This window comes from Mytilus californianus, unplaced genomic scaffold (genome assembly GCF_021869535.1).
Source record: "Mytilus californianus isolate M0D057914Y unplaced genomic scaffold, xbMytCali1.0.p SCAF_3, whole genome shotgun sequence".
Classification (NCBI taxonomy): Eukaryota; Metazoa; Mollusca; class Bivalvia; order Mytilida; family Mytilidae; genus Mytilus; species Mytilus californianus.
Window position 1 is genome coordinate 75,706,019 of NW_026262679.1, and position 24,196 is coordinate 75,730,214.

Sequence of the window (24,196 nt, forward strand, 5' to 3'; positions counted from 1 at the left end):
AAACTTGTATGATTTTTTTTTAAGGTTTCAGTTTTCTTTTCATCTGGGGTTTTATATGGATACATTGTATTAGAATATTGCAGAAGTTGAAGAATTTTTGTTGTAACAATCTTCATATTTTTTTTATATGTTCATATAAATGTAAGCAATTTTTGTTATCTGCATAAACTTAAGCAAAATTTCAACTTTTAATAAAATTCTGTATTACCTGTTTATATGTCACTTCCCTTGGTAGCTGTCAATAAGCAGTATACTGCATAGGACAGTTTCTATATCAATTCTATACACAATCGAAGTTAAAATGAAACTGTGCTTGGCATGTTACTTTTACCTTTTGAAAAGAGATACCTAAATCTTTCTGAAGATTTTAGTTAGGACTCTAATAAAGGAGGTAACAAGCTGGGAGTATTACACGTACAAACCATAAATACAAAAAAATTATTTGAAAGAAATAAAAGGTGTTCTTGAAAAACATCTGAAAGGTAGGTACTAATATGATGTGAAATGGCTAACAAGCACAAGAGCAAAAAAATTCCAAAAATAATGTGAAAAATTTATCTGATATATATATATATATACCATAATACTGGGTAACTACCATCACAATATTAACTCGTACAAATCTACTTGTAGTAAAATAACATGTGAAAATAGCTATTTGATTTTTTTTTCTATACACGTGATAAATAACAAATGTGACATGATTTTGTAAAAATACATGTTTCAATCAAAAATATGCTTTTTTATTTGAATATTGCACTTAGGAGAGATTACATTTGACAACTGAGCCGATTCTGTTTAAAACAATGTACAGCCGTGGAGATAATTTATATAAAATTACACAGATATTTTTCCTTTTGCTTTTCATATACAAACACATATATTGAGATCAAAATGTTCTTCAACTTTGGGCTGGACTATTTAAAAAAAAATCACACCAAATCCTATACATGCTATTGAAATTTACCTTACTACTTCATTAAATTAAATAAATTTAATTTCCCTCAAAAAGCCAACAAGCTTTAGAACTTTTGTTCTACTTCATATCCTGAGTATATATTTTTTATAAAGCTTGTAAATCATATTTCAATATCATTCTGACAAATACAACTGATTGTACATGTACCTCTTATAAGTATTGTAAAATGATACATCTGGAATTAATTTCAATCCTCTTCTTTTCCAATATTAATTTTTTGAATTAAATTTCTTTTGCAAACATACATTCATATTAGCAGAATAAGAATAATTTGCATCAACTTTTCTTCAGCCCAAATCTATACTGAAAATAAACCCACTTCTTAGGAAGTTTGTATGTGATTTAAAATGAAACATATCTGTGTATTTTATCTACTGGCAAGCTAAATTTGGTAAATGACTATATGTACCAATATCAAATTAGATAAAAACATACCACAACTATTTGACAATAAATGGAAAATCTAAAATAAAGGGTTGAAAATCAATTTTTTATATAATCAAACAAATTTCAAACTGCTAATAAAGTTAAATTTTTAAATTAATTATTTCCAAAGGTCATACTTTTTGTAAGATGAGAGCTTCCATAAAATGTTTACTTTTAACACAAGTTTTTAAAACAACAAAAAAATAATGAATAACCAGTGACTAGAGAAAGATCAACACAAGTGTACTTTTATCTAAATGTGATCTGTTCGTTATTCTTACACTTAAAAGTAAGTTTCTGCTTATATTCAACTATAAGAAATTCATTTCTCACTACTCTAGAGAGACTGTCCTTTTTGTAAGACAAAAACCAAAAATGCCAAATATTCAAACAAATTATGCCTCACAATACTTGAATTTCTTTCAAATGTAAGAATTCTTAAATTTAGTTAAAATCACCACCAAATTTGTCACATTATTACATTTCATTTCAATACAACCTTTGTCAAAACTTTGCCATTTCTATTAACTTGTCTTTGAAATTACTCTGAATATTATGTTTTCCAGAATATAACCTAAGTCGATCTCAATTCATACTATTAAGTTTCAGGTTGTATGCTTGAGCATTCCAATTATAAGAAGGTCAATAGAGAGCAAGTAATATCTTAAAATCATACTCATTATTGCTATCAAAAATTGGTAAGCTAGGCTATTCTATCAGGTAAACTCTAGTTATATGTACCCATGTATTGTCAAAGACAATTGTTGAATATGTGACAATTTTGATGGTAATTTTAGCTATGTGTAGTTAAACATGCAGCTGCAGACAAAATAAACACTGTATACAAAAAAAGTTAACTTCTATAGTATATAAATAAAATACAAAAATAAAGATATTAAAAATAAATGACTAAAACTGAAAATCTGCTTCTGAAATGTTACAGTATCTGCTTATAATTGAAGTAGTAACAAATATCAAATAATTAAAAAGGAATATCACATTTATCAAATGAAAAGGTATAAAAATAACAGTAAAAAAACCAAGGCAAGATTTACTATTAACTCTGTAACTAACAAAACATAACAAAATTATAATATATTCTACACTACTAAACATATAGACATACATATCTCCATCTGAGAAATTTTCAATTAAATAAATTAATCTGATATATAAATATCTACTATATAAATTTTAATAGTATTTTCTATTCTTTTATTTAAAATTCAGAAATGTATAATTCTTTGGAAACCCATTTTAATCTCTCTGAAGTAAGGACTGAATATAGCTATGAAACTAGTATGGCAACAGGTAAATATTTTTTCTCCTTTCAATGTTTCATTTCTATTGGCTTTTAATATATTCAGACAATTGTTGGAGGTGGCCATTTTAACTCTTCAAAACTTGCCCACATTTGGCTTGTTCAGGCAATTGTATGCTCAACTATTATTTATTTCAAATTCTTTTGTATCTGGCCAATTTAGTAGTTTAGTGTACATAACTATTTCCCTTCCTAATAAATCACCAAATAAAAAAAATCTGATAATTTGAACCATGTATTTTCTTTAAAATGTGTAAAGCTCATTATACTACTTCTCAATATATTCATCAGTTTGCCTGGCACCAAAGAACTTAATTAAAAGTGTTTTTCCTGCCTTTTCTTTTGACAGTTATGGAACGAAGACAATCTAAAGACAGTAGTAGTAGTATAATGAGTTTACTTCATGCATAGACAAAACATTGACTAACATTTTAAGCTTTAAATAACACAGAGTTTACAGAGAAATATCTACTTAACAACTTTCAATAAATAGAAACAACAACCAGATATTTACATCAATAAACAATAAAAAAAACAGGAATAACATCAGAATCAATATGAAAAAATAGCTTTTTTTTTGTTTGTTCAGTCATACAAAATCCTTGAAAGTATTTACAAGGAAGCACAGTCAATTTTTTTGTCATTGGTATAGTTAGCCTTTTTTTTTATAACAACTTGAGAATACAAGAAAAAACAAAGGCAATCTTCGCACAAATTTCTCCTAAATGAAAATTCTCTTGAAATTTACACTAACAAATAATTTTATTTTGAAATGCTACAATATTATTACAGAATAAACTTGTATAAAATAAGGTTTGATGTTCATATACTTTGTGCATAGATTTTAATTTGAAGCTTCTATAGTCCACATTCTGTGTTGACTAGTGTATGAAAAATAAGGGACAGCTTTCTTCATTATATTTAAACTTGTTTAATAAACAAAGTTTTAAAGCTGACTTCCCAAAATCTTTTTTATTATCATGATTACTCATAGAAAAAAGGAGGAAATAAAAAGAAGTCAAAGATGAAACTGATTTTTTTCCCCCTAACAATTGCATAAACATTGTCTGAAATTTCTTTCATGAGCAAGTTTAAATTCACCAATAGCAATTTAATTAGTCATAAATATTGTGCATCTTAGATACAAATAATATAAAAATAACAAAACGATTATGAAATGGAATTATCTCGAGTACAGTACAAAAGTTTAGAAAAAGTTTTTCTTCATGCTATATAAAAGATTTGGTGTCAACCTCTGTGAAAGGTCCTGTCCATTTCTTGCACGTCTATAACTTACACTAAGCCATCATTTTTAACATACAGTGAATAAATATTACACACCATATGTAAACCATGAAACAACTATAATCACCATGACAACACTGTCATATGGTCACCATGGCAACACTTCCTTCACCATGACAACCATCACAGCTAACAGTTCACCAGTATACAGTAACCAGAATGATCACAGTAATCATTGTTTTTGAGAGGTGTCTGGTTAATACAAATAAATACATCAGTAACAAAGGAATAAAAAATATAAATTAGGCATCTTTATATAAAAACAATAGCACCGTAAACAAAATATATACTCTAACCTTTTATTGAAATTTCTGTGATCACAGAAATGGAATATGGAGCTACTAGAACACTAACAAAAACAATCCCTGCATAAAATCTGTGTTAATCTTTTGTTGTTTTATTAATAAAAAATTTTTTTTTCTTTCAAGTTTCATATTTAACAATGTGGCATCATTAACAGCTATTATATTTGAAAAATTAAATGAATACGTATATAGATATATATTATCAAAGATTGAATTAATTATAATTTTTTACATCCTTTTTAAAACTAAGGCTAAAAATACATGCATGTATTAATAATACCATTAAACAAAAGCATCTGAAAAAGGATATGTAAGATGTTATATTTTGTATATTTTTCTACTAAGCTCATATAATGTTTGAAATGAAAGATGTAAAATTCAAAAGATTCAGCAATATGATTTTTCTCTGTATTAAGCTTTGCATATAAATCCACAATTTTGACATAAATATTAAAAGTAATTACACCAAATGAATATTAAAAAGACAACATTAAGTTTGATTGCTGTTCAAGGTATTCAAAATATACTTCTAAAACACTTTGGCCAGTATGTTATGTCTTATAAAAATTCAATGAATAAAATATAAAAGTCAAATTTCATTTTTGTACAAAAAGGCAATGAATAAGCTCATTTATAGCGAACACACTGTACCTGTATTTTCTTGCAACCCAACCTACCAATATTTAGTCACATTGTTGTAGTACTGATTTATTACAAAAAAAGTTTCCTTTTTAAATTAAAATGAATTTGTACACAAAACTGATTTAATCTCTTGACAGCTCAAAAATACCAAGTTTTATCTGTAAGTTCAGTATGAGCAAATGAGATATTTCAAGATATCAGTTCTTTTTAAATAAGTACTATACAAATCTGAATAGATTTTATCAGGATAACAGGGAAACTGTGTGGTCTTCACTGTACAATTAGTTTCATGTCAACTTTTCATAGTATTTGGAATTTTATTGATGGTAAAAAAAAGAGCTCTAAATGATAAAATTACAAGAAAATGTGACCAAACATCCATTTTTCTCCCATAAAAAAGTATTACTTAAAATGAATATGTCATTACATCATTCCAATATAAAAAGTCACAAACAGCTAAAACCAATGCTGACAAGGCAGGGTAAAATATGATATGTTTTAATCATTTCAGCATCAAAAGTAGTGTCAATTTTTTTTAGTTTTTTTTTATATGCACTTCCTGCATTTAAAAATATTAAGCCGCCACATTGAAAAAGTACATTTCATAAATGAAAAAAAATTAGAAAATAAAATATTAATTTTTATCCTGCCAACGGGTGAAATATTGAATCTGAATTGCCATGTAATTATCCTACAAAATTCTATTGAGTATTCATCCTTTTAAAAATGAAAGTTTTAAGTGAAAATCCAATCAAAAATGTTGGTAAAATGTATGTTTAAAGGGCTTTTGAAAAAAAAATTCTAACAGGATTTTTAAACTGGAAAAGGTAATTTTGAGTTTTTTTAAAGTAATAATTAAATAATACGTTTTTCTCGACTGCACAATTCTAAAAATGAAGTATACTTAATAAATGTAAAAGTATTTCCTTTCCAATAATAGAGGAATATAAAGTTTTAGTACATATGATTATAGACTAGATTTACATGTTCAATCGTGAGGTCAGGTAAATAAACACCAACATATAGCACTGGAAACCATAAATAATAAAATACGAGGAAAATAAATTACCAGATAGAGGAAATATCATCAATTTTACTTCAGTAGCATTTTTTGTTCCATGAAATTACTAACAAGATTTCTATTCATATCATCAAAGTAGAAAAATCATTTCTGATTCCACAGAATCAGCCGAGTCTAAAAAGTTGGGAAGTTTCCTTATATTCGCACAAAAAAACTCACTGAAGTGAAACATTTGATATCGTCTTAAGGATATTTATAACAAGGTTTATCGCTATTTTACAAAATATTCCCTTTGATCTTACTGACTGATAATTTCCTTTCTCAGCACAGTAGAGTGATATGAAAAATTATCACTAGAAACTAAGGGTGCACATGCCATTGTCAATGTAAACATCAACGTCGTCATAGGCAAAATAGCGATAAACAGATTATTATTGGTCATCTCAACTCGATTGCTTTTCTCACTTTTGCCGTACCAGCTGAAGCGAGAAAACCAATCTCGTTGAGATGAACAACGATAATCAATAAATACACAACCATATAGTTCCAGGCACAGAATTAGTACAATATCTGTACCTTAAAAAACTTAATTTACATGATTTTACACCTTCTGAAAAAAATATTGTCTCTATCCTGATTTTATCTAATATTAACAAGTGAAGACTTAAATAAACCAAATACCTGAACACTTTTTTCTCACAATTTTCCACAAATACAGCACAATTAATTTTGAAACAATAAACCATATTATTGCTAAATACTCAAAATAACTGAGTACAGGTTAAAATAAAAAAACACTATAAAACTCTTGAGGAATTCAATAATAAATATAACATATTTACAGGAATAAGTTATAACAAGTAAAAAGTCTTTAGAGAAATTCTATCTTCCTTTTTAATGAGCAATGAAGTAACAAAAATTTGTGTTGACGAAATATATAGCAATGAAAATTTTGAATTTTTAAACTCTAACTAGAAGATTTTATTTTGCACCATATTTTATTAATTTGGCCAATAGTTTTTATTATTGAAAGGATGATAAAAGATTTACACTCAAATGATTGGACAAACAGAAATATACAGTATACACAACAGCATATCTATACACTGGCCCTTTCTTAAAATCACAGTAAAAATTCATACAAAACAGCAAAGGTTATAAAATTTCTCTAATTACATCATTAACATCAGCATGCAATAACTTCAGACGCAAAAAAGTATAAAATGCTTATAAACATCAAAATACAAAGTTAAAATGCTGAATAATTAAAAAACAATTCCCTCAACTTCAAAATATTTAAAGAAATTATTCAAAACAAATAATTATTAAAATATATTAATTTATTATATGTGACTAGACTGAACACTTAATTTCAATTCTTATTCTAAAAATGTAAGTCTTTTTGAGAAAGTGAAAACCACTTGGCAAGACTGAGACAAACCCTTTGTCACTGTTGCAAAAATAAATGGACATACAAATAGCTTTCTAGAAAGTCTTCTGTGAAAAACTAGAAAAAAATTGTTTCAGAAAAGTTTCTAAAAAGCTGTGAATATATTAAGCCATGATCTACTTTAAATTACAATAATATCACGGCTAGTCCATGTGTTGTTAAGTCAAGATGCAACAGCTAGCACTATAACAGCACTTTCTTCCTTCAGCACCAACGGAAGGGTACAGCTCGTGGTCTGTCTGCTCCTTCTTTGACAAGTGGTTTGTGAAACTCCCTCCCGGGTCTGGAATGGATCTGAGCCCAGCAATGCTCACAGTAGTACTGTAGGCAAGTCACATTAGCACAGAAAAATGGAGCAAACTTTCCTCCACATCTGGCCCCGTGACATTCATCACACATCTGGTCATCTAAAACATATGGCTTTACTTCAACCTAAAAAGAAAAACTGTTTCTATAACATGCGTCTTCTTGGAGATTCTACATGTGCTAACACTTGTGGTCAGTCCTAATGTAGTGTATTTATTCAATATTTCATTTAATAAAACAAGTTAAAGACAGAAATTTGGGTGTTCTAGATTTAAATGCATGGGGTGATGGGAGGCACTTCTTTTTTTTAGACCAAAACCACCCATATTATCAAAATTTTCATTTTACTTATAACTCTTACAAAATTCTAAAGAAAATGCAAACACATACAATTTATTAATGTAAGTGCCTCCCATCCCCCTCCTCTCCATGCATTTAAATCTAAAACAGCCCTTACCAATGTGGTAACTTATCACTGTTTTTTTTTTGGGGGGGGGGGTTTATTTGCTTAAAATGACATTAAAGAGAAGTATTCTAAATACATATTTTTTGTCATTCACTTATTGAATTGTAATTGTTTGTAATTCTATATCAAAGCTTATTAAAATTGTTTGTCCTTTTCACCTTGGTGTCAATAAATAACTGTACCAATGTTTCTATAGCATCCAAGACATTTTCATATCATGAGTGAGACAATTAGTTCAAAGAATTTAAGTTGCTGTATCAAATAACAAAAGAATTTAGAATTGTACCCGTTTGTCAATTTCTCCATGCTGTAACTGGACAAATCTAGCACTAATGGCAGCAATATAACTTTGCTGATTGGAAAAAGCAACTCTGCCTGCTCCCTTGGGATATTTCAGTTCTGGGTCAGTATCAATTCCAGCATAGCAAACACCTCCATATAATCTATCCATTATCATTGCTAATTCAACTGAAAAGAAATTCATCTCATCAATACAAGACATTCATTATAGAAAAGATTAAAATTGGCTCTTTTTATACTAGTTATGCAACTTCATAAACGCTTCCTACAATCTGAGATATGGATTTTGTTCTACAAAATATATGCTGAAAAATTAAAATGCCATTCTTAAAAGATTTCATCTAGAAATAAAGATTTCAAAGAATTTCATACTAAAATGTATGTACAGCTATCCTTGGCAACTGTGACCATGACTTTTGCTCAACTGATCTTAAAATCTATAGGTTTCTCCCTTTCCTACTAATAACCACTTGCATCAGTTTAACATTAAATATTTTTTTGGAGTATGATGATAAGGTCAAAAACAGGCTGAACAAAATACAACAATCTTTTATAAGTTTTATTTATTTTTATTTAATAAAATTCAGACTTCTTTTCCAATCATGACATCATAACCATCCTCCTCCAAGTCAGTTTTAATTATAACTTTTTTACATTTTGTAAATATAATTATATAATGTTTGTAAATATAAGTTAAGTGAAATCATTATTCTAAGTATGAGGGCTCTGATTCAAAAAGGAGGAAGTTTGTAACGTTTGTATGATACATGCGGTGTGAATAAATCATGTTATTTTCTACAAAGATGGTGTTTATTTATAAATATGAACGCTCAGAATTCTAAGTTTACAATATTCCCGATCAGAAAATGGCAACTGGGCAACCTTTAGTTTGGAGCACAATTTTTTAAGCATGATTAAAAAAGAATAATCTATTAAATTTAACTGAATCGAGGTATGTTAGATAAGATGCTAAACATGCTATAAGTGAATTACCAGCTCTAAGTGGTCTTGGTACTCCACCAACAAAGATAGTTTTTCTTGGGTCAAGTGGTTGTGATCCATCCATAACAAAATCAGAATCACTCAAAGTCCATGGTCTAATCTGTACCTGAATTGAAATTAAAAAAAAATCATAATCATTCAGAAGTCTACATACCTCTTGCAAATTCATAAATGCGAGTCCATAATTTTTTTAAGAATACCCGTAATTCTACAACTAAATGCAATTATAGTAGTGTTCAACTCAACAGGATAATATCTTATGTTGAATATTCTTAACTGTATCAACGCAAGAAAAAATTATTGAGACTATGTCAGTATATCATAAATATTCTTATTCAGACTGTCAGATAATTTTTTTGTCCCTTCTGCAGACTAGTCCAGGTCGACTGGGATTTACATCTTTCATTAAAAACAATGAATCATGATTTACCTGGATACAAGTTTCATATTTCTTGCTTTAAGACACAAGTTATCTGGATCAGTATTGTTTCCCTGTTACAAAGCAGATCTTCACTTGGTATAACTAAAAATTCTGTCGATTCTTCACTCAACTTTATACATCTAGATTGTTTTGAATAATCCCATCTTAGTTCAGAGGTTTGAACACATATTCAAGCAACTTTTCAGCGATACATGATCTTGCTACTGTCTCCTGTTGATAATTGATATAAAAATAAAATGCTCCGCAGGGCGCAGCTTGATACGACCGCAGAGGTCGAACCCTGAACAGTTGGGCAAGTATGGACACAACATTCAAGCTTGATACAGCTCTGAATTTGGATTGTGATTAAATATTTGACACAGCATAGGTTTCTGACACAGAATGAATGTGGTTTAAGAACTTAAAAATTTTAAATTGGACATTCACCTATTATGGTCATATATCCAAAATCTAAATACATGGTTAAATTCAGCATATCAAAGAACCCCAAGAATTCAATTTTTGGTACCATAACCCCCAAAATCAATCCCAACCTTCCTTTTGTGGTATTGAACCTTATGGTAGAATTTCATAGAGATCCATTCACTTAAACTAAAGTTAGAGTGCGAAAACCAATGTGTCTTCGGATGACGACGACGCCAACGTCATACAAATATACGACCGCAATTTTTGCGGTCGTATAAAAACAACCTGAAAAAACCAATTGTTATCTCATATATGTATACATACTGGTTTGTCTTTCATTGTTGGACTAGAAACACACCAATACAGTTTGTCATCATCAAGGATACAAGATTCCACCAAAGCTTGTACAGACATCTCGTCTTGAAAAAGCAGGAAACAGTAACCTGTTAACAGAGTTTAAGTATAAAGTTAATTTGAGAAAAAAAGATACAAATTCTGAGTAAAGATTGAATGTTCAATATCCTAGATGAGCAATATTTAAGTCTGAAAAAGGCATGATATGTGTCTGAAATTTTCCAGAAAATCTAGTAGTCAATCTAAATCAACAAGCCTTTGCATTTCCTCTTTAATTATGCAAACTCAGCACAGAAATAGCAACTAACAATAACAATTCAACATGACGGGCAGGGGGGAAAATCATGAAAGTACAAAGAAGGCTTGTCTCTATTAAACCTGACAGTGTATATATTTCACAAGAATCAATACAAGGAAACTTGAGTTGTCATCAAATAAAAAAATTTCAGAATAAATAAATCCAGGAAATTATTTAAAGCAGGATTGATTGATTTTTTGCAGAAATCTAGATTATTTCCAATATATAATGTTGACCTTAAATGCAACTTATTTAAAAACCAAATATCATAAAACATGTGTAAATTTTTGTCTATTTATTGTAAATGATGTTTTAACATGTACGTTGTGAGTGCCATGGATTGTATAAGTGTATGTGCATGGGTGTGCACATTGTATCAGATGTTGAACATGTATGTCACAAGTGAGTGCCATAGATTGTACAAGATGTTGTAGCATGTATGTTGTAAGTGCATTGGTGTGTGTGTGCCAAGGTCTATATAAGAATGTGTGTGCATTGTATCAGATGTTAAATATGTATGTCACAAGTGAGTGCCATAGATCATATAAGATGTTGTTACATGTATTTCACAAGTGTGTGTTTATGTTTTGCATATGATATTTGTAACATGTAGATCATGAGTATGAGTGCTCTTTATTGTATAAGATGTTCCAGTATATATATTGTGTGTGCCATGTATTGACTGTGATACATTGTATAAAATGCTGTAGCATGTTCATTGTGTGTGTGCCATTATTGTTTAAGTTCTGTTGCATGTACATACTGTGTGTGTGCCATTATTGTTTAAGTTCTGTTGCATGTACATACTGTGTGTGTGCCATTATTGTTTAAGTTCTGCTGCATGTACATACTGTGTGTGTGCCATTATTGTTTAAGTTCTGCTGCATGTACATACTGTGTGTGTGCTATTATTGTTTAAGTTCTGTTGCATGTACATACTGTGTGTGTGCCATTATTGTTTAAGTTCTGTTGCATGTACATTCTGTATGTGTGCCATGTAGTTTTAAGATGTTGTCAGATGTAAATCATAAGTGCATGTGTGCCATGCATTGCTTAAAATCTTGTGTTGCATGTGCATGATGCATGTGAACCATTTTATATCCTCATCATTTCTTCATGTAAAAAGAATAAATGAGCCATCAAATTGACAATGAATCAGGCTTTCTGTTTTTTTTATTGAAACAATTGTTGAACATAAGAGGACAGCTATGGTCATGTATGGCCCCTACCAAGCATGTTTGTCCTGCAACATTATGCGCCTATTTTCCAATCTATCAAGGACCAAAACTCGCTTTGAGTCAATGTCAAACTTGACTTTCATTTTGTCATCAGTAACAACATATTAAAATAGCAATGGCTGATATAACACTGAAATGACACAAAGTGCTTTTTTCCAATCTATCAAGGTCCCCAACTCCAGATCAAACATGACCTCTGTTCTGTCACCAGTAACAATATATTAAAATTTGAAAACATTTGGTTGAACGATTCAATCGTAATTGTATGAAAACAGCTGACAGCTCTGTACTTCACCAATTTAATAATCAGATTTTTCCTTCTGAAACCCAGTTAAAAGGTACATTTAGAGTTCATAAAGAGTACATATAATAACGTGTACAAATTGATTTATTATTAATGCTCGATTTGTATAGCATACATTTTTTATTTGTGTTCAATACTTCTATTCCCTTTGCTTATATCAAACATGTCTGTTAAATCTCATCATCATTAACTATATGGTTTATTCCCAATACACTACGATAAACTCCATTATATATAACATGCAATATATAAAATATTCTCCGGAGAAATGAAATGACAAGTATCATATAATTTCACATATTTACAACATGCAATTCATTTCTTATCCAATACTTCCACCCACAATCAATAAGTTATTGACACAGTGTAGTCTTACATCTTTGATATTTCTTCATCATCAGCAAATTTTGTATTGCTGACACTCAGGAGGTATTTCTAAAATTCAGAATCTTTGGACAATGTCCAATTCAAGTACCAACTATCATAAGCCCTGGAGTTGTCATGCTTATCCTGGAATTCCTTTAACAGGAAATGTGCTATTATTAATTTTGATTTAATCTAACAAAAAAACTATCTCTAAAATATTTTTTATAGGGTTTATTTTGGTATAAGATAAAGTTTACCTTTTGGTGGAAAATATGATTTACTTTCAGCCTTGTGGGGCCAGTCAACTACAAGAGGACCAAATCTTCTAAATGCTGCTGTAATCTCCTCTAGAAAACAAAATAAAACAATTTGCTATATTCATCAAATTATAAATTGTGTCAGATTTTTTTATTACAGCTTATGGTATTCTCTTTAATCTTAATATAACACTAGTGTTTTTTTCCCTACAGTACAATAGATATATTTAAGGATTGTCTATTTTGATTGCAGACACACAATTTTGTCAATATTACTATAAAAAACTGTCATACAAGTGGGAGGTTTAGCTAGCTATAAAACCAGGTTTAACCCACCTCTGTCTGTACAAGTAAAGAATATGACAGTAGTTTTCCATTCATTCCATTGGTTGATATAGTGGAGTGTTTGATTTTGTCAGGTTTTATGGACTTCATCCTTTTTGAAATTACCTTGGGAGTTTGGTTTTGTTGAATATTTTTCACATGTAGTACCAGTCATTTATATAATGCACTACTAATACACAAATAAGTTATTGTGGCTCTACAGCTATAGCTTGTTATTCTGATTGTCTGTTGTTTGCCTTATGTCCAGTGGCAATTATTTCGTGTCTATTCAAGACAAGAAAACTATTAACAATAAATACAGGAGATAGGTTCTACAAGCTGCGACAGGGATGAAGGGCATGGAACTTGCATTGCCAGTGGAAAACAAAGGGCATGTACATGTAAATTAGAATAGACATCATGAAACTTTCCATAATATAAGATACCAACTGTAAAAAACATATCTTCAGCAAAAAAAATGCATGTATAAATCTAGTTAAAAAAAAAGGGGTTGGTCAGTCATCAAAACTTTTTTTTTATTTGATCAGCAAACCTGGATATAGCTTTATATGGTTCCAGGGTCAGATATTGCATTTATTTATATATCCAGTTAGTGGACATTTGTAGAAGTTGTTTCTGTTAGTCAGATATGTTCTGACTCGGTTTTACACAATACTTGTTGACAATTTTCTGCCTTAAGTTAGTGGTTGAACAAAAGAACAATGCTGTCAGGAAAAATACCAGTGAAAATATAATTTGCCCAAATTTCAGTAAAAAAATTAAAGAGTTTGCTTTCAAAATTTAGGGTTGGATGGGGTTCAGTAAACAAAAATTTTGTTTTTGCCTTAGCTTAAGTGTATGCAAAATAATGAAAAAAATATTTTTTTTGCTTAATCCAAACTTCTGTTAACTTGTTTATGGATATCAAAATTGTTACAAAGCTGAAAGCAAACAGCTGCTACCACAATCAATTATGAGAGCACAATAAAACTATAATACCTTCATCAATATCTGGGGGAAGGCCTCCAACAAACACTTTGCGTGAGAAGCGTTCAATTCTCTCCCCCTGTGGAGAACCCCTGGCAGTAAGGCTTGCCACTGTCTGGTCCAGAGAATCATCATCCAACATTAAATTTCTGTCAGGGAAGCCATAAATCTGTTTACCTGTAATTAATCAAATATATTGATTACACCTAACAAATAATTTAAAACAGATAACAATTTGTTAAAATTTCTGAAAATTACATGAAATATTAGAATTTTCAATAGAGTCAATAGGCCAATTACCTGTAATTATAAATACCAAGTATTTCAGTAAACATCAGATATTCGTCAAATCTGTTTATCTCTCCATAAAATATCGTAATCATACATGTAATATAGCTATAGATATTATTTTGTCTAAATATATGATAGGGTATGTATTTTTGATATTGAAATATATCAAAAAGGGTGGGATACTGGATGTCTTAGCTGCCGATACACTCACCCCTACCACAAAAAGAATGAAGTGCCCCTAACCCCCAAAGAAAAAAATATGATACCGATCTGAAAAGGGTCTGAAATATGCCTTTGATTCTTCATAAACGTTTACCCCTTTTTTCGTTTTAAAACTGAAGGTCATACGAAAAATTCATACAATATGCATCTGTAGCATAGTTACATCATTTCAATCAATGTTTAACAGATAAAATTTGTAAGAAATATAAAGATATCATTGAAACTGTTTCTCATCAAACTGACAAATGTTGTTTTCTTCTCCCTACAATTCACCATGTTCTTTATCACTAAGCCTTTCCTAAAAGTCATAAATATTTCTGCTATGATATTACTGTACATGTATCTGTTTTTAATGAAATGTACAATGCATCTCCCAGCTGAAATAATATAATGCCACACATATTCATAAATTGGTATAATTAGTACAAAAAGCTAAAATTAAGAAGAAAAGAAAATCAACAAGATATTGTATCAACACTGTCTAATCAATAGTTCTGTTTTATTCAGCTTTTATTTCTAAATGAAATAAAAAATCATATTCATCAAGTTTCAAGTCTGGAGTCAAATGTGATATGTACCAGTAGTCAATATTTGAAGCAAAGAAATATTTTATCAAAACCCTTTCAAGTCAATATTATACTCATTCTTTTACCACTATTACGTAAAAAATTGCAAAATTAATCCATAAATGAATAGATTGGAGCTTATTATTTGAAACCTTGACAGAATAACCTTCGGCATGTATTTATCTAGAGATGATGAATGCAGTCAATTATTGCTGTAAAATATACATTTTGTCAAAGACAGAAAAGAATATAAAGCATCATAATGATCGAATCCCTGGTATTTTTCTTTATACAAGTAATTGTGTGAAAAATCTATAAATTCCTGATGAATTAAAGTAATTATTGGCTGAAAATCACAAATAAAATCAAACTTAAAACTGTTGATTAGATAATTTCCATTGATTTTAATTTCGCTTTGTTCAGTACCAGTATAGAAACACTTTATTTCCTCATATTCAGCCATTTGTAGCATTTAAAAGCGTATTGAGCAATCCTTTATAATTAATTGTACAATCTCAATAATCGAGAATAATCTGCCCATTTGTTTACTGTAATAGTATACAGTGTAATATATGATACAAAAGGAATCAATGTAAAATTGTGTATGAATATAATATATACTTGTAGGTAAATGGCAAGTGAAATAAATAACTGAAATGATGGCCATGGTAAACGTGTTCAATAAATGCAAAATTAATTTTAATATATTTACATGTTCATGTACTAGAAGAAATTTTAAGGTCTTAAACAATGGGATAACTCTGACAGCTCACAACTTTAAGATTGAAGATGGTGTTGGCCATTTTCTAGTCATCTTATAACAAGACCAATACCATGTACTGCTGCATGCAATTGATTGAGGTAACAAAAACTAACATCACTGTCATGTATACTGAGGCACAACTGATCATTCCCTAAAATCATTGAAATCACTAAAATCAAGAAAACTTTGATGAAAATTTTCCTTGTACAATGAGTTTTGTTAAAATTTAAAACTATTGGCAAACAGGAAGTGGCTACATTGCAGATGTTAAAATTGCTAACACTACAAATCAACATTATCAAACTGCAGACAAAATATAAAATCATTCCCTTCCATAGAAGGCAATAAAAGTTTGATGAAAATTTTCCTTGTATGTTGCAAGATTTTCACACTATCAATAAACGGGAAGAGGCTGCTTACACCACAACTCATCATTATCAAGCTGCAGACAAAATATAAAATCATTCCCTTTGAGTGAATCCAAAAACATTTCTACCCAACGTCTTTTGGACAGACCAACGGAGTCTAGTGGTTTCTAGAACTGCTTTCCCTGGTTGGCAATGCAGGTAAAAAGCAGAGATTAAACTAGCATTTGCCAAGTGGGCTTGTGTGAAGTAGCACATAGATACACAGCCTGTATTTTCTCCAGCCTTACGATATTTCGTCATACAGGAAATTAACAAAATTCTAAAGTTAAGTGGCATGGACTACTAGGCCCTGTTTCTCATAACAATTTCTATGGCAAATACATAGCTAGTGGGTCTGATTTCCTTTTTGGCAGTCAAAAAGGGTCTCTACCAATAATAAACCTAACCAGATTCCTATTTTATTTTTTAACTTTGTAAAGCACTAAGCTTCCAGTAAATTATCTTAGCAAACTTGAGTTAGTGCACATTATATGAAAAATCTTATAAAATCTAAAGTTTAAGTCATACAATTGTGGAAAAATAACCAGAAATTGTCCATGTACATGTATTTGCTTTTCCAAAATTGAGGTCTTTTTTTTTGTTTTTAACTCCACATACATGTACATATATGATATAATCCTGCTTAGTTATCAAATAGTGGTATTAACTGTGTTTGGTTTTTGGTAAAAAGTCAATAATAATTCGCCACACTTCAGAATTTTAGGGGAAAATTACTTCTATTTAGGACACAAAGAATACTGGCTCAATTCCTTACCTTTAAGCATATCATTGTTGTCACCAGTAGATTTCATAATGTCTAACAGTTGACTTTCAAATGCAGAAAATTTCATACTGTCTAGAGAACTGGTGCGATCCTGTAATAGTACAAACAAATCTATACAAACAATGTACAATGAACAGAATTATGTAAACTTTCTAGATGTGTTTATGTATGTAACAATAAACTACCAAACTTTAAAATCTTACTGAGAAATTGACAATGGCAGAAGCCAGTGACAGTGTTTCCATAAAATCACACTTGAAAAACTTTGGTCACACTAAAATTATCTGAAGCTAATTAGTAAATAAGAAATTTGTGTCAAAATTGACCATGCGACTGCTTTGTTGATAAGAAATTAAAATATAAAAATATAAAAAAAAACTTAAATTTAAAACCTAGTAATACTATTTTAAATTTGTGTCAAAATTGACCATGCGACTGCTTTGTTGATAAGAAATTAAAATATAAAAATTTAAAAAAAAACTAAATTTAAAACCTAGTAATACTATTTTTTTAAGCAGAAGGGAACCTTCAACCCCTAATTAGGGAAAAAGATTAGCAGGGCCCAGTAGCCTGGTGAATGCTACTTAAATTTGGGTTGGGCCCTTAGATTTTTTATTAAAATGCCCATAGTGCTTAATTTATGTTAATTTTCACATTGTGGCAGGTTGGGCCCCTAGTTGGAAAATGTTAGTCTTATTCCCTGCTAACATGTTTAATAAGTTCCAAGCATTTGAACTTTAGTGGATTATAGCATGTATAGTTGTCTTATTGACAGTCATACCACATTTTCTTGTTAAGTTATTTTATATCAAATGTGGCCATATATGAACTTTAGACTTTGCAACTAAATGCTGCTCATATTTTCATCTCTATAATGGTCAATATAATACTCCATTATTTAAATCTATGTTCTTTAATGTCCAGTGGTCTCTGATGAAGGTGTCTCTTTGGCAATCATACCACAGAGTAGGATTATCTCCTTATTTTCATGACCATGCACATTATAACTCTTCAGACTAATTTCCAAGAACAAGCCATGTACAGGTAATTTTCAGAAACACCTAGACTTTACATATTAATTTGTAATGAAATAATGGTAGATGCTTCAAAATGTTTAGTTTCTTATGTTTAAGTTGTTCAACATTTGCTTTGAACATATACAGGGCAAGCTTTAGTTTCAGATCTGCACTAAAATCAAAGTTTTATGTGAGACCATCATAATTCAGGCCCGGTAGGTCAGGATTTTTCTTTAAAATAATTTTTTTTCTTCAATCAATTTCATTTGGTTATTATCATTCACGGTCACAAAAACCCTTTTAAATGAGGGCAAATTAGACATAGATGATTTTGGGACATGCTAAAGGAGAACCTTTTTTTTATAACCAAAAATTACCAATTTTTATTTATTTATTTATTTTTTTGGGAAAATAAATGTGGAATGTGTCTAAGGGACACAGATGATGCCCCTGCTTGCATATAACATTATAAAGGGTCACAACTCAAGAAGGGTAAAAATGACATTACCCAAATTTGTACTTGATCTGAGTTTTGTGTTTTGTGGTAATAAGCATTGTGTATAAGTTTCATGACATTTGGTTGAGGCAAACTTAGGTCAGAGAACGGAAACAAAAAATTCAGCAATTTTTCCATTTGTAAAGGGGCATAACTCTAGAACGGCAAAAGTGACGCCACCAAAATTCAAACTTGATCTGTGTTTTGTGGTAATAAGCATTGTGTATAAGTTCCATATCATTTGGTTGAGGCAAACTATAGTTAGAGAACGAAAACCTATTTTGGGACTTACAGACGGACAAGGGTAAAACTTAATGCCCCCTCCGCGACGGCGGGGGCATAAAAAGTTCGACTTGCCAGCTTGGAGAGTAATTTAATTTTACTTTCATTGATCTTTGGGAACATTTCAATTTTGTATTGCTGTTTCAAAATTGCAGATAAAACTTTTGGACAATCAGAAAAGTACATGTATTTAAAGATGGCATTCAAATAGTCAACACATAAAATGTTTGTCCTGTATTTCGCTGAAAATAAACTTTCCTGGGCCATAATAAGGTAAAACTATTATAAGATGATTCATTTCATTTTGTAACCCATTGAAATCCCCTATGAACGTAAATCATCATTGTTTAGTACATGTAACTCTCGAGTCTTCACATTGAAATAACATAAACAGACTTCACATCCATGAGCTTCATAATGACAAATCATGGGTGAGCAACCTCAGAATCAATTCAAATAGCCTGGAAAATATCAGTTGCCTTATCAGCAAGTTCCCTAATATCAGCACTTTCCAAATATCTTTCTTACTCGCCTTTGGAGAAATACTAACTGTAAATTCTAAAATTATTGCAAGTTTTTAATTCTTGAATGACTGGTTAGTATGTCTGACTAAATTTGACAGGGAAACCCTCAAGATCCATTGCATCCACAAAATTCCATGTGCCAATTGCAAGTGCTTTCAAAGGAGATGTCAGCAAGAATATGTGTCCCTATGACACCATGCCCAGATCATGTTACACACTATTATTGTTTTATGTTCATTTAGCCACAATGACAATATTGGGGTAAAAACATTACTTTCATAAACAATAGAGCAAATATCACTCAATGGTAGAAGTATCACCATATAATAATAAGAATACTACGAGTTTATATTATACAAGTATACCATTATATACATTGTATACATGTACATTTACATGTATATATATATGTATATGCAGACCAGTTATAAGATACAATAAACAGATGAAAAAAATATTAAGTCACTCTTTCAAGACAATAATCAATGATGCTTTAATTGTCTGATAATTTCTTTAAAACAATTCATTTTCATCCTTCTTGAAGTTTAAAATATCATAATACAAATGTAATAAAGATCAAGATATAATGTCAAACAGGTTTTTTTTTAAGAATTTCCTGTCAGTGGTTTAAGAAAAAATTGTCTGTAGAGCGAAACTTTACATGTAAGTGCTTTGTCTGATTTTTTGGCAAAATAAAATTAAAATAAGCAAGTTTTTCTACTTGCAGACCCTTTAAAATTTTAGTGTGTTAAGTAAGGGAACCAATATTATGTTTTCAATAGCCTTGAGGCCTATTTCGACCACTTCCCTGTCAAATAGTGAACAAATTCACATGAAGATTAGAGCAAAACTGGACTAAGGGGTGTCTGTTGACTAAATTAGTTACATGTATATATGGGTAACACTAAAGAACAGACAAATCCTGTAACCATATTTACTTCATGTAATTATTTATATCCCTCCTGCAAGCATCTCAATGAACAGGTGCCTGGTGAAATAATTTGTTTACAGTTCAAATTTTCTATTTAAGAAGTTCTGATACCATAATGCATGTTACCAACATGACCACTGACTTAAGTCTAAAAAAATATTCTAGGAAGAGTTTTACAGATATCAAACAATACCCCTTATCGCTATTTATCCGCCATTACTGGACATCACAGAGGTTCCTGTAAAATTTTGTCGTCACAAGAGAAAATGTCTGACACCACAAAGGAAAAGTGTAGTGATTGCCGATGAAGGAAATCAAATAGTTTAATGTATTTTTTTAAATCACAGAAGAAATTATCTGACCTTCAAAGAACAAATATATTATTTTGCTACTGGCTGTTCAATGGTTTACCACTGCAAAACTGAGGTCAGACATACACGTAGAAGCAGAGAACTTGAGAGTGGTGTTATGTTTGGTTGAATATATTTGAAAATAAAATACATGTACCATTCAAACATGTATATTGTATTGTATTATACATGTATTACTTTTTGTTACAAGTTGAAATAATAATAAATTACACACATAACTAATTCAGCCATCACAGACAATATAACATTTTTTATTTGGATTGTATAATTAATACAATATGGTTAAATTACTACTGATATTTATAGTGATAAATTTTGATTTGTACATCCATGTATCTCAATTATATATGTATGCATATATACATGTATTCAAGCACTGTCAGACTGTACATATTTTTGATAAGCCTGCAGAGATCTGTATAATTTACTGGCAATATAGAAACATCTGTGGAATGTGAAGATTATTTTGATATACAGCATATGGAGCAGATTACACCATAGAAAATATTACCTGGCAATACAAAACAACATACCTGGTAATTAAGTACGCTGTCTCTCTGAAGATCATCAATAGCAGACATGTGATCAAAGTTGGGTTTCATCATCGTAGCTTGGTGCATCTGACCTGGGAATGAAGTGCTGCGACGGAACTTTGATGGGGCAAGAAATGTTTGATTTGAAAATTGCTGTGAAATGCTGCTCTTTTTCAAAAATGGGTTCATATTTGGCATTGACCTTCTTTGACCTGGTTGGGTCATACTATTCCAGGATGCCATTGTTGGAGGCTGGTTCTGTGTTGACCACTGTTGTTGTTGTGTACTCCAATTACTTGAGAATGGTTTGGCATTACTATTTAATAACATGCTTGGTTGGGGTCTCTGATTCTGAAAGTTATGTTGAGCAGTAATGGCTCTCCTCTGGGGATTCTGTGGCATATGATTTACTCCCATATGGGATGAAATTCCACTACTGTAGATACTGTTTGGGGCTGGAGGAAACTGTTGAAAAGCAACAGTGCCATTCAGTGATTGATATCCTTGTAAATAAGAGTCATCGGCAGTGGAGTTTGACCATAATCCCGTGTCAGTTGTGGAATGTGAAGTAATGACAGCTGTTGACGTAGATGGCTGGTCCAGCCCTTGGAGTGGATTACTTAATCGTTTCTCGTCGATTAATGGGAAGTGTATATTCGAATTTTCACTTTTAGATAATCTATTTAAATCTCCATTTTGATTACTTGAATTATTATTAGACTTATCTGATTGCTGCAGCTGTTTATTCACTGATCTGTCATTTATCTCATCTTGCATCGTACGTGTTGATGGTGAAGATTCCGATGAAAACTGCAACTTGTTTTGGAGTTTAGCTTGTATTCCACTTAAATTCGAAGCCAGAGAAAGTCCGTAATCCCCCATTGAAAATATATATCACATTAATGAAGAAGGGGGAGTATCGTCTCCGTCCCTATATCCGCCACGTCTGCTATCTCTGGAGCTGCACTACACAATACTGCGTTTATGTTCAGTGATCTTCATTTCCGTTTTGTTTGACAGTCTCTAGATTCCCAATATGCAAATGAGATTGACCGCAATATCTGTACTTTTCTTCTTATTTAAATAAGATCTTGAATGAAACTAATATTCTTTTTATTAAATATGTGTTATGCTGCAAATCTTAAATTCTGTTACTCACCCATTTTTTTGTTTTTACAAGCAAATTATGTTAAGGGTATGTGAAACGGCAATACGAATCCATTACACTGGGCCAAATTTAAGGAGGAGCTAACGGTATAATATGCAAAGCAGATATAAGTGGGTTCTTCATGGGGTAAATCAATTGTTTTGATCTTTCGAAAACCAGGTAATTGACTTTGTTACAGTTGATAATTAACTTTTGTGAATGCAATCTCCCATGTATATAGTCACCTGTATTATTACAACATTATAAAATTAAAACAAATCATTTTCCCTTAACGCTGTGTTTTAACATGAGGCAACTAAATGCCAAACCATTTTTTTTACGAAAATACAGAATAAAAAAAAGTTGAAACGTAAAACGTGTATTTCATAGCATAGAGTATATAGGGATTTTTTTATTCATACATTTGCTAGACTATGTACACACAAATATTCGCTATTGACTAAAAAACTAATCTATAGTCAATTATTTTTCTTAAAACGACCCGGCAATGAAGCTAGTTACAAATATTTTGTTTTATAATTTGTTAGAAAACAAAAACTCTGATTAAAATATGACGTCGGAACTGTGAAATTGACATGATGCTTGATTTTGTTATCGAGAACGCAGTGGCTGATCCAGCCATTTTTAAAAGGGGGTTCCCAACCCCGGATAAAAAGGGGGTTCCAACTATATGTCCCCATTCAAATGCATTGATCGTCAAGAAAAAAGGGGGAGTTCCAACCTCCGGAACCCCCCGTTTCCCCCTGGTTCCGCCACTGGAACGTATTTGTTACGTTTAGAACGTGGTTTTCAATAGACACCCGCAATTTCTATACGAACCTGAGATTACTATAACACATGGTTTATCGTAATCTCAGTAGGAACTAACTGTGCTCTCTTCTCGCCGACTTTTACGTTGATTCATATGAAACAATGACATAACCCATGTTTAACCAGTTGCAAGACAAAAACGTATGCCCCTGTATAATATGCTCTCTTTTCCCAGTTGTTCTAAACGATAATACTGAAATTCCGTGAAAATATTCATGGGGACATTCAAACTTTTAAGTCGAAGAGAAACAGACAAATCGATGGCAAAAATCGAAAAAAGTCGAAAGGACAATAAAGTCTACAAAACACTACCAGAGGCGAATTCATGGGAGGGAATGGTCCCCCTTATGGAGCTACATTTTTGGTTAATGCAAAAAAAATTGACAAGTCCCACTCCTTATATGTTGCTTTGATGCCCCCTTCAAAATCCGTGCTGCTTAAACTACACATTTGTCTTTTCAAAGAAGATTTATTCTTATATAGACTCATCGCAAGTTTCTGAACTGAAAAGAAGTCGATGTAACTGTTAAAGTA

At 30.8% G+C, this 24,196-nt stretch overlaps 1 protein-coding gene across 1 annotated transcript; it reads right to left on the reverse strand.

Annotated features, from left to right (window-relative positions):
* Nucleotides 1–115: 115 nt before the first annotated feature.
* On the reverse strand, nucleotides 116–22,705 carry LOC127733245 (cytoplasmic polyadenylation element-binding protein 2-like). Its single transcript, XM_052242568.1, has 8 exons — nucleotides 21,685–22,705; nucleotides 17,523–17,622; nucleotides 14,511–14,675; nucleotides 13,188–13,277; nucleotides 10,695–10,813; nucleotides 9,515–9,629; nucleotides 8,508–8,689; nucleotides 116–7,881 (listed from the first exon to the last, which is right to left on the reverse strand). The coding sequence occupies exons 1-8, from the start codon at nucleotides 22,564–22,566 to the stop codon at nucleotides 7,654–7,656; spliced, it is 1,881 nt and encodes a 626-aa protein (XP_052098528.1). The 5' UTR covers nucleotides 22,567–22,705; the 3' UTR covers nucleotides 116–7,653.
* Between the last annotated feature and the right edge of the window lie 1,491 nt (nucleotides 22,706–24,196).

Coding starts and splice junctions, on each gene's coding strand:
- LOC127733245 (XM_052242568.1), bottom strand. CDS start 22,566: ATGGGGGATTACGGACTTTCTCTGGCTTCGAATTTAAGTGGAATACAA. Junction 13,278..14,510: donor TCCCCCAGATATTGATGAAG/GTATTATAGTTT, acceptor TTTGTTTTCTAG/AGGAGATTACAGCAGCATTT. Junction 10,814..13,187: donor ATCATATTTTCCACCAAAAG/GTAAACTTTATC, acceptor CTCTGTTAACAG/GTTACTGTTTCCTGCTTTTT.